General features: G+C 44.2%; 1 protein-coding gene across 1 annotated transcript in view; it reads right to left on the bottom strand.

Moving 5' to 3' along the window:
- The window catches only part of LOC127587579 (NACHT, LRR and PYD domains-containing protein 12-like), an 89,446-nt gene extending 74,453 nt beyond the window's left edge, over positions 1-14,993 (bottom strand). Inside the window, exons 1-6 of the mRNA XM_052045990.1 lie at positions 14,874-14,993; positions 13,014-13,176; positions 10,478-10,569; positions 7,493-7,659; positions 6,220-6,391; positions 6,059-6,124 (exon numbers count right to left, since the gene is read on the bottom strand). Coding sequence (XP_051901950.1) covers positions 6,059-6,124; positions 6,220-6,391; positions 7,493-7,659; positions 10,478-10,487 — 415 coding nt within the window. The 5' untranslated portion in view covers positions 10,488-10,569; positions 13,014-13,176; positions 14,874-14,993. The remainder of the gene's footprint in view (positions 1-6,058; positions 6,125-6,219; positions 6,392-7,492; positions 7,660-10,477; positions 10,570-13,013; positions 13,177-14,873) is intronic.
- Between the last annotated feature and the right edge of the window lie 1,706 nt (positions 14,994-16,699).

Genomic DNA, 16,699 nt, shown 5'->3' with positions numbered 1-16,699 from the left:
CACTTCACAATTTTCCGGGTTGAACTCCATCTGCCACTTCTCAGCCCAGCTCTGCTTCCTGTCAATTTCCTTTTGTAACCAACAGCAACCTTCAACACCATCCACAACACCACCAACCTTCGTGTCATCTGCAATCTTACTAAACCACCCTTCCACATCCTCATTCAAGTAATTTATAAAAATCACAAAGAGCAGAGTTCCCAGAACAGATCCCTGCGGAACACCACTCGTCACCGACATCCAGTCAGAATATGATCCGTCTACAACCACCCTCTGTCCTCTATGGGTGAGCCAATTCCGAATCCACATAGCCAAGTTAAACTGGATCCTATGTTTCCTGACTTTCTGAATGAGCCTTCCATGAGGAACCTTATTCAGACACCTTGCTGAAATCCATGTACACCACATCCACTGCTCGACCTTTATCAATGTGCTTTGTCACATCCTCAATGAATTCAATCAGGCTCCTGAGGCATGACCTGCCCCTCTCAAAGCCATGCTGACTTACCCGAATCAGCCTATGTTCCTCCAAATGCCCATAAACCCTGTCTCTGAGAATCTTCTCCAGTAATTTGCCCACCGCTGAAGTAAGACTCACAGACCTGTAATTCTCAGAGTTGTCCCTACTCCATTTCATGAACAAAGGGACAACAGGTGCCACCATCCAGTCACCTGCCACTACTCCTATGGTGAGTGAGGATGAAAAGATCATTGCTAAGGCGCAACGATCTCTTCCCCCACTTCCTGGACCTTGGATATATCCCGTCCGGCCCCAGTGACATACCTGTCCTAATGTTTTCCCAGAAGTTACAGCACATCCTCTTTCCTCAAATCGCATTCCCTAGCGTATCAACCTGTTTTACGCCATCCTCACAGACGTAAAGACCTCACTCATTGGGAACTACTGAAGAAAAGTATTTATTAAGGACCTCTCTTCCCTCTTCCGACTCCAGGCACATGTCTCCCTTTTAATCACTGATCGATCCTACCCTCACTCTAGTCATCCTCCTATTCTTCCTCTACGTGTGGATTGCCTTTGGTTTTCCTTAATCCTACACGTCAAGGCTTTCTCATTCCCCTTCTAGCTCTGCTAAATCCATTCTTTAGCTCCCTCCTGGCTTCCTTGTAACACGACGAGGCCCTCTGAACCTTTCTGAATAAACCTTAAGTAATTTCCTTTCTTACTCTGGAAATATGTTCGTTGTCTCTTGTCAACAATTGTTCCTTCACTTTACCATCCTTACCCTGCTTCAGTGGGACAAACCCATGCAAGTGCGCGCTAAACAGCCTCCACATTTCGTTGTGAACCTCCCCAAGAACATATTTCCCCAATTTACGCTTCCAAGTTCCTGCAGAATAGCATGATAATTCCCCTTCGCCCAATTAAATACTTTCGCATATCGTCTGCTCCCATCCTTCTCAAAAGAGATGGGAAAGGTCAAGGAAATGGTCACTGCCTCCAAGACGCTCTCGCACCGAGAGATCTGAAACCTCATCAGGCTCATGGCCTAGTACCAGGTCCAAAATGGCCTCTCCTCCAGTCGGCCTGTCCACATACCGTGGCAGGAATACTTCCTGTACACACCTAAGAAACTGTACCCCATCTATTCCCTTTACACTAAGGAGGTGCAAATCAATATTCGGGAAGTTGAAATCACCCATGACAACAACCCGGTTATTTTTGCACCTCCAAAATCTGCCTCACGATCTGCTTGTCAGTGTCTCTGCTGCTATTGGGGGGTCTGTAGACCTCGCCCAAAAGTGTGATCCTCCCTTCCTGTTTCTGACTTTCATCCATACGGACTCAGTAGACGATTTCTCCAGAACATCCTCCTTTTCTACAGCTGTGATACTGTACCTGATCAGTAAAGCCACTCCCCACCTATTTTCACTTCGTCCTTGTCCCCTTTGAAGCATCTAAACCCCGGAATATCCTGCAGCCATCCCTGACCTCGTGACAGCCAAGTCTCCGTAATGGCTGCAGTGTCGTTGTTCCATGTAGTTACCCACGCTCTGTTCATCAGACTTGTTCCTGAAACTTCTCGCATTAAAGTAGACACACTTCAGCCCATCCAACTGACTATACTTCCTTACGGTCTATGCATACGCTGCATCTACTTGTACACTAAATGCACCAACCTGTGACCTGTGACTCAAAGTAGTTTAAATCCTTGCTGACGGTTCTAGCAAACCTGCCCGCAAGAATAGTGGTTTCCCTTCAGTTAAGGCGTAAGCCGTCCCTTTTGTACAGGTTGTGCCTTGTAGCTCTTTTCTATGGACTTCACGTTCTCGTAGGAGCAGAAGGTCATCCAGCTACAGCTCCAGTCCCCTAACACGGTCCGTAAGGAAATACAGCTGGATGCACGTCGTGCAGATGTAGTTATCAGGGAGACTGGATGTCTCCTAGAACTCCCACATCTCAAACGATGAACACACCACTAAGCTCGGAGCCATTCTAAATACTCTAGCCTGGCACTAAAGGAAAAGTCAAAGACAGAAACTTACCAGAGACTTACTTTAACCTTTGCCTCTTATTGAGCCAAAGCTTCAAGTGCTCCACTATAAATCTGGTCCACTCACATAATGGGTGTTCCGCTTATACCTACTTTCCTCCTATTCGCTGCTGTTAATTAGCCATCAACAAATAGCAATTTCCAAATGTGCCTCTTTGAGACTCCTGCAAGGTGATACTCACGAGAACACGCACAGAGACTCGCCTCTTTACAAATCTCCCGCTCCAAATCCTGCTGCAACTGAAGCTAACTCTCCTGTAGTTCCCCGGCTTCGGTCTTCCCCTATTTTTGAACTATTTTACAATCTGACACCCTCCCGGAATTTACCGAATTTTGAAAACAGTCAAACAATCGGTCCTCTGTCTCTTCAGCCATTTCCTTTGAAACCCTTCTGTGCAGGGTATCTGTTCCCCGCGGTTTCTTTGTCTTTAGCCCCATGAGTTTCTCTGACACTATTTCTCGTGGTTGGGAGTTTTTCTCTGTTATTCTCTGTTATTTGAAATTCGCCCACCGTTTATCTTTCACACCCTGCTTTGTCATTTTTTTCCTCACAGTTGTTCAACCAATTTCATGGTAATCAAATTTACTGGCTCAGAAATGATTTATTTTGTCGACGAGTTTCTTCTTGTTAATAATTAGAGAGCACTGTTCTCCAGAGACCTACACTTACCTTTGCTGTCTGTTTCCTATACACAAAAGAGCTCGTACTGTTTGTTTTGATATAACACGCAAGTTATCCCTCAAAATCAATAATTTCCCTTTTTATGAGCTTTTTCACCTGCTGGATCCTATTCAGTTCTCTGATATAAGGTCAGCCTCACCGGGTTTGTATCCTTTCATCCACCCATTGTCTCTCAGCTTTTTTATCATGTTCGCTTGACGGAATTCCACCTGAAGACCTTTATAGTTGTCCTGATTTAAGTTCAAGATTCCGGCTTTTGTCCTGTGGTTTCCACCTGGAAACTGCGACTGGAATTCTGTCACATTATGATAACCACCTCCTGGCGGATCTTTACTCACAAGATCTGTTGTGTATTCTTCATCGATACACAGAGAGAAGCAAAACTAATGCAACCTTGTTTTTGTCCCGGATAGGTCTCTTAACATATTTCCTCAAGAAGTAACCTGACGCATTCTAAATGTCATAATGTTATTCTACGATAGTTTTACCAGTTTGGTTCGTCTGTTCAAAGTGTTGATGAAAATCTACCAGGCTAATTGTGTTCCCTTCAAACACGCCCAAGATATTTTCCAATTTACGTTCACCCCATTGACTTTGGATCTATTAGACTACTCCGACCGTGTCTTCTTTTCGCTGTTATACATCATTCAACCAATTTTGTATCACTGTCTACGACCTCTATCTAACTACCTAACACCGCCGTGATACCTTGCTTAACATTTATTTTACCTCTTTTCTCTTTTGACCATTGCTCAGTCTGGAATATTGAGCACTCAGTACTGTTCACCCTGCAACACTGTCTCCTTAATCGCTATAGTAGGACATTCTCATAAGATGTTTTCAGAGATAGAAAGTAAAATCTATGGAGACTTTCACACAGACACCCAGAAGACGTTCCACAACGTTCAACATCATAAACAGACAACTGAAGTTAAAACACATGGAATTGAAGGATAATATTTGTTCAGGGGAAAATTGAACGATCAGTGAGTGAAACTGAAAAAAGGCGTTAATTGGCAAAGTGTGGAAAGTGGTGTGTGAACGGCGGGGCGGAGGTGGGTGGTTGGTGGTGCATTCAGAGCGATGGAAGGTGTCAGATCACAATAATCTTTGTATGCAAATGTAAGTGGTGCTGTGGAAAGGGACCTAAACATGAATTGTTATAACAGAGCACAAGCGAGAGAAAGGGAAGAGACTGTAACTGTTCATGAATGTCCAAGAAAGTTATATATCAAGTACCAGGCGTTAAAAATGTGAAGTGTACTGCTCTTGTAGAATGAATAGAAAAACTATTTATGAAAAACCAAAATATCGGAGTCTACTTTCAGACAATTTGTTTACCCTTCCACACAAGCTACATGAAGTTAACATGCATATTTCGGCTGCTGTTGGAATGTAAAACATAATAGCATTGCACGGATGAATGTTTCACGAAATTATCATCAGGTTTGACTGTTGAGTTGGAGTTTTTTGTGGATCTGACTATTACAATAGATGGGAGAGCACCCGTGGATGTGACGTTGGAATAGAGATTGTAGCACCAGCCCATATGGTGCATTTTAATTGACGGTGGCTTTCGACAAGATCCCACAGAGAAGGTTGATTAACGCGTAGTTGTGGGTCATATACAGAAGTGCATGGAAGGTTGTTCATTTAATTTGGTACTAAGTGTGAGAATAAACAGATCCTTCTCAGCTTGTGAGGCTTATTGATCGGCTTACAGTAGGGATCGATGCTGAGCCCCAGAGATTTGTTGTCTACGTCAACGAATTGGCTGAGGGGAAGAAATGTCTCATTTCCCCGCTTTCTGACGACACTGAACTCAGTTGGATTGTGAGGACACAGGTGAACGCAAACAGGCTTAAAGCGAAGATAGAGATGCTGAAGAAATGGGTGAGAAGTAGCGGTTGGAACATAGTTTGGAAAATTTGAGGTCATCCACTTTGATACCTGCAGTAGGAAAACAGAATATGTGTTAAATGGTGAGAGTCTGGGTAGCACTGATATTGAAAGGAACCTTATTTGTCTGCACAAGTCACTAAGAGCCTGAAGAGGGCAAATGGGAACAGAAACCGAATGTCATCCTTTTCTTTCCAAGAGGATTGCAAAACTGGAGTAAGGGATTTTCGTTGCAAATACAGAGGGACTTGTTGAGGTTGCTATAGTTTCGGTCTCCTTATCTAAGAACGGATTTATTCACCATGGTAGGTGCAGTTTTGATTGCTGGAGGAAGGATTATGCTTGCCTCAGTGGCATGTCATCCTATTCATCCCAGGAATGTGAGTATTGATACGGAAAGGGATGCATAGAATGACCTTATACATTCTAGTTATTACAGAATAAAATAAGAAGATTCGAACAATGTTTTTGCCGACACTATGGCTATTTGATCTGGCTGGAGAGCCACAACTAGGCATCACCAATTTCCAACACTAGTAACAGAACAACGTAATCGCCGAGATACCGTGATCTGTGTTGTTTTTGAATAGTTATTGAATGCGTTCAAGCTAGCAGGTTATTGATTTCATGGAGACTCATAACGTGAAGAAATATGGGAAAGAATAGCAAGTTGTCGAACTGGAAGATCACTCATTGTATTCAAGTATGAAATGGGTTAAAGGCGTCGTACTACTTGTATTTCTTACAGTTTATGGATGAATGTAGTTGAACTTTACGTCAGAATACAAAGAACATACAGCACTGAGACTGAACAATCACCCACCATCGTTAATATCCACCCCAGCTCCGTTACCTATCTGCCAAGCTGCCCCCGTTTCTTTTCTCTTTTGCTTACTCACCGGCTACAACGAGCAATTATTACGATTCCGAAAGGAGAAATACGCAATTATATTTCATGCCTTACCTCTGAGCTGCGCAGGTAGTTCAGATAACCTTTCCATGAACTTCAAACGTTCAGTCGAATCAGAAGCTTTTGAAATCAAGACAAAAACAAATCAGGTCGTGAGACATCCTGATGAAAGATGCAGATTTTGGATCTAATATTGAACTCTGTTTTTACCGTACCGAGTTCTTCCATCTCTTTGCGCAATGCGTCCAACTTCGGTACAACATGGTGCATTTTCAAATAGGATTTCCATATCAGCCTGTGGACGTGAGGGTCCTTCTCAACCACAAGGCTGAGGAGACGTTTGGAACCATCCACCCGGTTTCCCTTCTCCTTGAGCTTAACGACTTCCTGTAAAGAATAGCAATAAGTATAATTAGAAGCAGAGTGAAAGATTCACACATTCAATGACTGGGCATGTTCAGTGATGGGAATATCCAGTGTTTGGGAATGGTGAATTTAACCATTTTTGTTATTGTTTTATTTTCTTCAGATGCTTGTAATTTACTTCAAATATTTTCGCTACTCATCAGTTTGCACATTTATATTCACAAGTTCTGTTTTCATAATAGATTCAGGGAGGGGCGGGGCTTAGACAGAAATGGACTGAACGCAGGAAATTGGGACTAGCTGGGTGGGCACAGTGGTCGGAATTGACTTGTTGGGCCGAAAGACCTGTATCCGTACTGTGTTGTTCTTTGACTCCGTGACTCTATAATGAAATATTGGATCGTCCAGGCCTGTATCCCTTGGATTCTGAATAACGAGAAGTGGCGATTGAAGATTCTATATTCTGAGGGATTTAAACTTGGTGAATGTAAAGAGGGAGTTCCCTTTTGTGGCAAAACTTAATATTTTTGTTCACTTTAAAATGAGGTCTGTCCCATTTAAGATAGATCCGAGGTGTTTCCTTCCAGAGAAACGTGCATCTGTTTCCTGAAGGATGGTGGAAACAGAGACTTTGGATGCTTGCAAGTCAGGAGTGGTTCGATATTTGATAAAAATGGGGTTACAGGTTGATGGGCCAGGCTGGATTATTGAACTGTGGCAACGATATAAACAGTCATGCCGTTCTCGATTGGATGTACCGATTAGCCAACCTCTCTTAAGTTCTGCGTCCCGATGCTGTTCAACATTTTTTCTCTCCTTGCTGCGACTGTCTCTCGTCTCTCTTTTTCCTTTGCTCCACCAAAGGAGTGAATATTTTATTTCAGCCAATTAGGAGTTATAGTCAATCCCTTCCCAGCCCTTGAACACAAACGGGTGGACTTCTAGCCCACCAGCCGGATCATTATTACCATAATCACAGTACATGTGTTTATCTGTTTCTTCCTCACTTGTGCCATTGTCTTCCTATAATATTTCATCCTTCCAACATCTGTTGTACTTGCACGTCAGTGATATATCGCTGCTAGGTGTGTCACTCCAACTACACATTCCTCTCCCACTCACCTGGTGATCTTGTACACTGATGTGTCCCTTGTAAGTTAGCAGGAAGCTGACTCCTTCCACCTCTTCTTCAATCGCCTCTTGCAGTCTCGCCCCGTGGAACTTTGACAACTGGAACAGTTGATAATCGTCCCACTTTGACAAAAGCTCGGTGACTGCAGTCTTTGAGTCTGAGAAGTGAATGGGAAAGAACACCAAATATATCTTTAACTTCCTAATCAGGATATTACTCTGTCGTTGATGTCGAGCCATGAGAGCTTCACATTACCATGGTAATAGACAGTTTTCATAAATACCTATCTATAACATGTATTGTATCTCTTTCTCGTTAGCCAACTATCTGAAATATGACCGTCTACAGTCAATCATCTCCGGTCCAAACTTACTACCGCTCTACCCAGCCGCATTTTCTCATATTCTTCGGAAAAGGAAAGCATTGTTCTCTGACACTCAGGATGGTTATTCGTCACTCTGGCAACAACCACTTTCCTCGGATGTCTTTTTATTACCTTTGTTTTCTTTTTATGCTGGATTGATGTATTATTACCAGTCCCCTTCTCATCTCGTTATTTAAACACGCCCAGCAAATGTGGGTATTTCCCTAGGCTCCAAATCCTTTCCCATAAAAATCTCCAACTATAGTTCACCAACCTATCTCGCACCCTCCTTCACTTGCAGCCCGATCATTATTTTTGGTAAGTGACGAAAACATGTTATATTATACTTCAAAATGTGTGTTTACATTGATTCATTTGCGGGATCTGGAAGATGCCCCGTCAAGACCAGCATTTATTCTCCAGCTCTTATTACCCTTGAGTATCTGGTCAAAAGCCACCGCTTTGAACCCGTAACGTCCCTCTGGTGAACGTGCTCCCACAGTGCGGTTAGGTTGCGAGTTCCATAATTGTGACGCAGATGATGAAGAATTAGTTCTTTGGTTTCAAGTCAGAATTATGGTACTGACCTCTTCTCTCGGGCTGTAGAAACTGGACATTTCTACTCCAGCAGGCTCTCGGGTAAGTCATTTCCATGTCAGTGCTGACATAAAAGGAGTTGGCAGTTTCCCCTCCCACTTGCTGCAACTCTCCTTGGTCGCGGAGGTCACCGGTTAGGGAGGGGCGATCATTCCACCTTTATTTGACGTTCACTTACTGTGTCCCACCATCGTTAAGTTTGGGGGTGTTCTGATGGTCTCCCCTTCCCGGTGCCAGTTTAACTGTAGAGCTCTATTCATAATCAGATGTGATAGGACTACAGAATTCGCTCTGATCCGAGGATGCGTGATCACTTAACTCTGGCCATTGCTAATTGGTTTTACTCTTGCGCGCATCATCACAGAGTCACAGAGTGAGACAAGCGGAAATAGGTCTTTTGATCTATCGATTCCGCGCCGTTTTTTATTCTATCACTCATTAACACACCAGGGGCAATATCACAGTCGAAATAACCTACCGCCCTCACTTCTTTGGGATTTGGAGTGGGAGAGGAGCACTGGGAGAAGTCCACAGATTCGAAGAGAGAACAGACAATTTCTACCCATACGGCACCTTAATTTAGGACTGAACCCTGCTTTACTAGCTGAGCCACTGTGCCGTCCTTCAGGTCCGTTATTCCAGCTCCACCGTCACCCCACCCCCTTTCGGTTTCCCAGGTACTGTTGCCGACATGCTCTTCTGCGGTCCTCATTGAACAAGGGTTGACACATGTCGCGGTCGTGCTGGGATACGTCGGGCCAAGTGTTTACAAGTGCGGATCTGCGCGAATTTGTAACAGAATTCTCTGTACTCCAAACACGTTTCTATCTCAGTCTTGAATCTCTGCAATGACAAATCCTTGGAAACTCCCAGAGATCTCCAACATTTCACAGCCCGAGAGAAGACTGTATTACCACATTCCAGGCATAAATGTGTGGCCTTATTCTAAAACTAAGCTTCCTGTGTTCTTATTTACTCACGAGGTGGAAAATTATCTCAGTAACCCCCCTCCCAATCCCATCAACATCCTCTATGGTTCAGTGAGATCACCGCCCGACCAGGTTGCGGAAGAATTTGACATTTAAAGAGTTAAGTCGGCTGAAGTCTGATGAGAATAAAAGAGCAAGGGAAATGATCCTAGCAGTTGCATGACTAAAATAAGCCTCAAGGACTGACTTCACAAGAGCATACTTGGTCAATAGCGGCAAGTCTTGAATCTGTTGTCCGTCACGATTATGCTGACAGTTTTACGAAAAGCGTTGTTTAAGCATCCTTTGTAACCATAAGGTTTATCTATGTACATATGCTTTGCACAAAATCTTGTTTGTCTCTCTGTATAAATGAGATCGACTTTGAGAGCTCCTCGGAGTCCCCGGTAAATTCGATTTCGGCCTGTTGGACTCTCAGTGATATGACGAATAAAACCACTTTGCCTCGAAGTCTGTGTGGTGTAAGTTAGTTTTCCCTGATAGGGCGAACCGGATCTATGAGCTGTCTCCAGGAAATTGCAGACGCAACTTGTTCTGCTTCCTGCCCCCTCTCCTGAAGCTATGCCGTGCACTGCAATGAGACGGTTATCTTCGGAAAGCACCGATTTCTGGTGCTGGACCTCAACAATGAAAAGCCCACCGAATATAATATCTATCGGTGTTACCTGTCAGGATCAGCGTTATTTTCTGCCCTACCCAGAAGTTGGCACACTTACTCCAGCCCTCCTGTGTTTTTGACAAATGAGAGGGCATATTCTCTGCACACGGCATTTGGCGTGACCAACTGCTTCATCATCAAAACTGTTGCTCGGCACGACCACCCGCTGACTGTCGTTTCCTCAACCCAAGGAGTTATTAGGAGGTTTCGGTACTCTGTCCAGCGAACACCCTCTGGGTCGTCCTTCACTCCGATCTGGCTACAGTTTATTTTTTGCTGCATCTTCCGACCTGAATTGCAGTTTCCTGAAGAATTGTTGAACCCTAAATCAGGACATCATCACATATGAAGAAGTGAATGAACATACCTGTGGCCATGTTTAATCCTGAAATTGTTGGGTCTTCCCGCTGTTCACACCTTCAATCTTTGTTGCGAAAAGCGATCGCCGGTCCTGGCACTCTGTAGAAAAGACAGTATTCATGGGAAGATTACCAGAACAGAATACACCGAAAACGGCGTGAAATCAATTCCTCCTTGTCCAATGGTACAACCTATGAGAGCAGAGATGATCGCGAGGACAACTGTTCACTCTTCAAATTAACTCTGATCCATCTGATCCATCGAGCCCTGTGACATTGAGGAGATTATGTTCACTCGGGTGTTTGTCTCGGGTTGGGTCACAAATCCCCAAGTGTTTCTGGGGAAGTCTTTACAGACAGTCTGTTTTGGAGAAGCTTCGGTCAGTGCATGGTCTCTTTGTTTAGGAGTTGGATAAACATGGTTTTACTTTCCTCCTTCGTCCAACCATATAGGTAACAAGTTTTCAGCACTGAATTCAGTGCTGTGCGATTGAAATGGTTCCCCCAACGTAAATGGGAATTGCCAGTAGGTCCACACTCAATAAATGAGTCAATGAAAGACCTGCAGTCCCTGTAGTAGTCAGTCAGAGGTGTGTTCATTGTCATATGCACAAGTCCATGTATGCACAGGTGCAATGAAAAACTTACTTGCAGCAGCAGCAGCAGCAGAGGCACGTGGCATTGCGTAATCAGCATTCAGAAGAAAAGCAAAAATTAAACATAAATCATCCGCAATATTTACAAGAAAGGACCCAATTAGAACAAAAAAAACAAACAACATTTTAGTGCAAAATGACCAATGTGTTCATCGTGTTGCTAAACTGTGGTGTTTAGCGTTGTGACGATTGAATCAAGCACAGAATGGATGAAGAGAAACTGGAGGGTGGACCTTCAGGCTTTTTCCCGATGGTAACTGCGAGAAGATGGCACGGCCCGAATGGTCGGGTATCTTTGATTACGAATGTTGTCTTTTTGAGGCAGTGCCTCCAGTAGATACTATAAATGTTACCGATGTGGAGCAAACGGCACTAGACTACTCTTCAACTGTTGCCAGGAGTTTTAGCTGGCCAGGGTTTTCTCCCACAGTTAGTCTTTTGCTACCAGCTTCTGAGCTCTCTCCATATGGCATGGTTAGTCTCTGGAGTATGCTGGGTGCTGATGCTCTCTTTTTCATTTTACGAACAGGCTGTTGGCCCCAGCTCAACTCCTTGTGTGCTGGTTCAGCCCACACTGAGCACGGTGTTTGCTCAATGTTTCACAACCTGCAATACTGATACACTTGACAAGTATGCCACGCCATGGACACTCTCTGCTCTTTGGCCCTCCACACTGCAGATGGAGAGACTTTCCCTGTGATATTATCACTGTAGTCTGTGGAGAGACAGGTCAGCAGACACTGCACTATTGCGACTGGGCACTCTCACTGTGGGATTCTGTCCAGTAACCACAGATAGTCAATGGGGAGAGATAGATCAGGGGATAATGCACCCTGGAGATTGTGGATACTTTTCGTATGGCATTCTGTTCATTACCCAGAGACAAACTGTGCACAGAGTGCTTCTGAGCCAGCCGACAATTTTATCTGGGATCCATTAACTTGATCCATTCCCTTTGCTCTGCTGCTCAGCATTCCTCAACTTGGGGGTATAAAACTGGGCTTGTAAACATTAACTTGAGGTCACCACTAACATTGTTCCACTTCCCTTTGAAGAGTTCTCAATGCAAATCCAGTCACAGTTTTGCAACCAGACTTTCCTCCATTAAAACACTGGGATCCTTCTGCTCCAGCTCGATACAGAGATGGTGTAACACCGAATCACTTACACCAGTGTTTGTACCTCAGGAAGGGCTTCTACCCCTCAGTTATCCCTCGCCCCCTCACTAAAAGGCCCAAAGACATCATGGTCAGCGGTCAGAATAGAACCGGTCTGTGACAGACAACCTGGGAAAATAAAGTGACCAGCAGACTCTGCCTGCTTTCACTTCCAAATGCCGGTTATTTCCAACCGTCGCTCACACAAATACAGTTCAGTGCCACGTCAGTGGGCCCTTATTGAAAGGATGCATGATACTGCACCAGGAGGTATTTCCTGTGGAATATATTGGAAACTGCCACAGCTAATTACCAACATTGCCATAGCATACACTTCCAGCAGCCATAGAATAAAAGATAATTTGTTGCACTTCATAGCAATTCTCCATTTTTGAAATTACTGCAGTATGACTGCACTTGGGGCATCTCAAATTGGGAAGAATTTTCAATGCACTTTGAGATAGTTACAACGTAACACAGCCACATGAGCAAATTTCAGAACAACTGAACAAGACTACTTGAAAATATGCAAGGCATTGAAATAAGGAAACACTGTTGTAAACGTTTTAAAGAGCTGGGCTGCTACCGTCACTTGGAGCGACTGAAACAGGGTCTGCCAAGCCGTAACTTGGCACTTCTGGGCACATTCAGTCTCACTCCAACCATCTCCTGCCTTCCTTTGTACATATCTGTAACGTCCAAAGGCCAGTGTCTGAGTAAATGAGACTCACCAAGATTTCACCCAACATAATTGATTGAAACTCCGGATCAGAAGGATTCTCTCCAGCTGCTTCCCTCAGTTCTGTGGCTTGTTCACTTGTGGCTGTTCCTGAGTTTTCAGCTGCTGTTCACTTCCAGCTGGGAGATTTTTCCTATCAGTCTCTCACTGCTGGACTAAATTTAACAGGACAAATAACGAAGCAGGTTAGCGATACAAAGGAGAACAAAACATTTCTGGTCAGTGTTCCTAAAAACAAAAGTCATTGAAATTTAAATGTTGAATACAAATATAATGATCTCAATTAACTAATATACAATTGCTCCTCTCACTTCACAACTCTCGGCATGGAATATGATGGAATGATCATTAAATTCAGAATAACATCATCAGACATACGAGCAGAATTAGGCCATTCAGCCCATTGAGTCTAGTCCGCCATTCAATCATGACTGATTTTATTTCCAACCCCATTTTCCTGCCTAGGAAAGATTAAGCTCCTTAGCAGTCAATTACCTATCAATCTCTGCCATACATACAACAATTACGGCCTGCACGGCACTCTGTGGCAACAGTTTCCACAAATTAACCACCCCTTGGCTTAAGAAATTCCCCTCATCCCAGTTTTCAAGGGAAGTTCCTTTATTCTGAGCTGTGCCCTCAGGCCCCAGGCTCTTCTACTGATGGTAACGTCCCCTCCACGTCCAAACAATCTGGGGTTCTCAGTATTCTGTGGGTTTAAATAAAATCCCTCCCCCAATCCTTCTGAACTCTCAGTAGGTAAAGATCAATAATGGAGAGAGGAACAAAGTTAATGTTTCAGGTCCTAGGACCCTTTGTCAGAATAGCTTCAAACAATTCCTGTTTCACTGCAGATTTACAGCATCTTTACATTTTCTTTGATTTCCACCGGCTCACAGGTGACAGTGAGGGGGACTTTCCAAACACCGTTCAAATTCTGAACAACAGGTCCATTTCTCATGTTGCAAATGCGGTACTGCTCAGTTCTTCACGGCCTATCTCTGTGAGGGATAGAATGGGAATTAATTCTCTCCACATAGTAACACTGACAACTTCCAAAAGAATGCCAGACACAAACATCTGAGCCCAGAACAGAAATGTTCGCTCAAACACCTCATATAATCCGGGGTACCTGATCCCCGGGGGCCCATCCTCCCCGGGTTACAAAGTGTCTGATACCCTGGGCCCCATCCTCCCCAGGACACACAATCTGACCTGCCACTCACCCACCCCGATAGCATCACACGTCGTCTCCATTTCTCACACAGTATGGTGTAGTCAGTGACTTGCCCACAGCCAATGTGAAACCCTGAAACTTCTGCTTCATTGCGGAAGGAGGAACATCCAGTCCGAATGTAGAACCACCGACCTGGGCCGTAGCCCGAACACTTTCAGTTCCATATTCCCGAAGTCTCCATCCCAGGATTATACCCCAGGCACAAACTCTTCCAGGAATATTTGCTGCCGGAAAGCTGCTGCAGTGTCTCCATCATTCCTGGTTCACAAACTAACACCACAAAAACCACGCCCTGACAGAACTGTAACCTAATGGTCCTCAAACTGGACCGAGGGTTAGGTTGGAAATTCAACTCATGGTCACTGGAGGGCGTAGATAAATTTCAACTCAATTTCAGCAGCTAAACTGAGCAAATTTGATCATTGTCTTATTGTTGAGTGGGATCTTGACAAATATAGTTGGCTGCCACACTTATTGCAATGTAATAGGAACAAAATGTATTCAATATCAAATTAAAAGCATAAAACGCTGGAAACTCAGTAGAAACTCAGTAAACTCAGAGAAATTCAGGGAGACCTAATATCAGAACGGGGACCGTCAACGATGCTATCTGACCTTCTAAGCGTTTCCAGCATTTTCTCTTCATTTTAACTGTCCTGCAACTGCAGTATTTTTTTCATGCACAAATATTAATTGCAAAATGTTTCGGACATCCTGAAATAATCAACAAATTTGTGCAAATGCCATCCTCACCCCCAGCCCCCCCCCCCCCCGTTCGTCAGTTCTCACTTCATTCGAACATAGGCATCATGCATTCCACACAGGAGAAGACCAAAAGCATCATTTCTTCCCACCATCATTCTGTTTCACCTGCTCCTGAGGCCGCTGTCCTCTCTGCTGAGGGGCAATGAGCAGAAAGCGATGTTACCCCGGTGATGGAGGAAGTGGCTCACCAAAAATCCTGTGGAATGCATGATGCCTGTGCTGGAATGAAATGAGAACTAATGAACAGGTGCGGGGGGGGGGGGGGGTGGGGGGGTGATTGCATTTACGCAAATCAGTTTGAATATTTCAGGACGTCCCAAACATATTACAACATTACTTGCAGCTCTGGCGGTCTGTAACCCTGGTAATAGAGGAAGTGGCTCACCAAAAATAAATGAAAATGGAAATAACATCTCATCATCACATGCTCCGAGTTTCATTGTGACAAAGATTAACACAGAACATTCAGCCATTTTGCAACAGTAAAGCTAAAATTCCAGTGGTTGCATTTAACCTGCCCCTCAGTGCATTCAATAAATCTTCTGGTAGTTCCAGCTTCAATGAACATTCAGAAGTGCAATTTCTACAGAAACTGATCTAACATCAAAACACATTGCTGGAAATGACTTGTCTGTTCCGAATGCTCAATGGGGTATATTTAAAAATCACACAAGGAATTCAGGAGAGAAACCCATGAAGTTTCCTTTTTTGTCCAACTAACATTAAAAATGCTTTTAAAATATTTTTAAACAAAGAAATAAATTGTCCTAATTAGCTCCACACCGTCGTCTTGTAACAAAAAAAACGATTCTTCAAAGGACTCTGGGTCAAGAGCATCTGCGGAGGCAAAAGGTGCAAGTTCAATATTTCAGGTTAAACGCTATATCAGCACAAGAGGAAGAAGAAAGATCACTGATATACAGCAGTGGGGGTGGTGGGACACAGGCTGGAACCGTATGGGCATAGAATAGGCCAGGTGGAACGAGGTTTGGTGGGAAGAAAGGGGTTGGGAAAGTGAACGAAGGTAGAAGAAAACTACGTGAAGGAGGTGAGTGAGTGTGGGAAGAGAACACTGGGGTGTGGGCTTCCTGTAACTGGAGTTTCAATGTTTCTTTTTACATTGCCTCCCCTGCCTAGTTCCATTTAGCCACCATCCCCTCCACATTCCACCCATCACCAACCAGCCTCCATCCCACAATCTCATACTGCTATGTCCTGGTAAATTTTCCTCTTCCCCCTCAGTACTGATGCAGTGCCACGACCTAACTCGTCAACTTACACAGTTTGCCTCCACAGATGCTCCTTGACCTGCTGGATTTTCCCAGCGTTCTTTTTTGTTGCTGCGGATTCCAACATATGCAGTTTCCCTCATGTTCTATCCTTTAAAATCTTCCCTTCAGGCATCTGGGGGCTCCAGCCACGAAGCCACCAGCGGTGGCAGCAGAGTGGTACAGGGTTACGAGGGAGAAAAGATGGGCGTCCTCAACAATGAGCCCAGAGCAAGGTAACACTTAGGCACAGGTATCAGAGAGTAACGTTCACACAAGTTTCAGATAATGACCATCTCCAACAAGAGCCAAACCACCACACTTGCCATTCATGGCACTGCCATCAAAAAAGCTGCCCACAATCAACAACTAGGGACCAGCATTGAAGAAGAGAAACTGAACCAGACA

The sequence above is a fragment of the Pristis pectinata genome, chromosome 41 (genome assembly GCF_009764475.1).
Source record: "Pristis pectinata isolate sPriPec2 chromosome 41, sPriPec2.1.pri, whole genome shotgun sequence".
Classification (NCBI taxonomy): domain Eukaryota; kingdom Metazoa; phylum Chordata; class Chondrichthyes; order Rhinopristiformes; family Pristidae; genus Pristis; species Pristis pectinata.
Note: the sequence above shows the minus strand (reverse complement) of the source record. Positions and strands in the feature narration are given on the sequence as shown.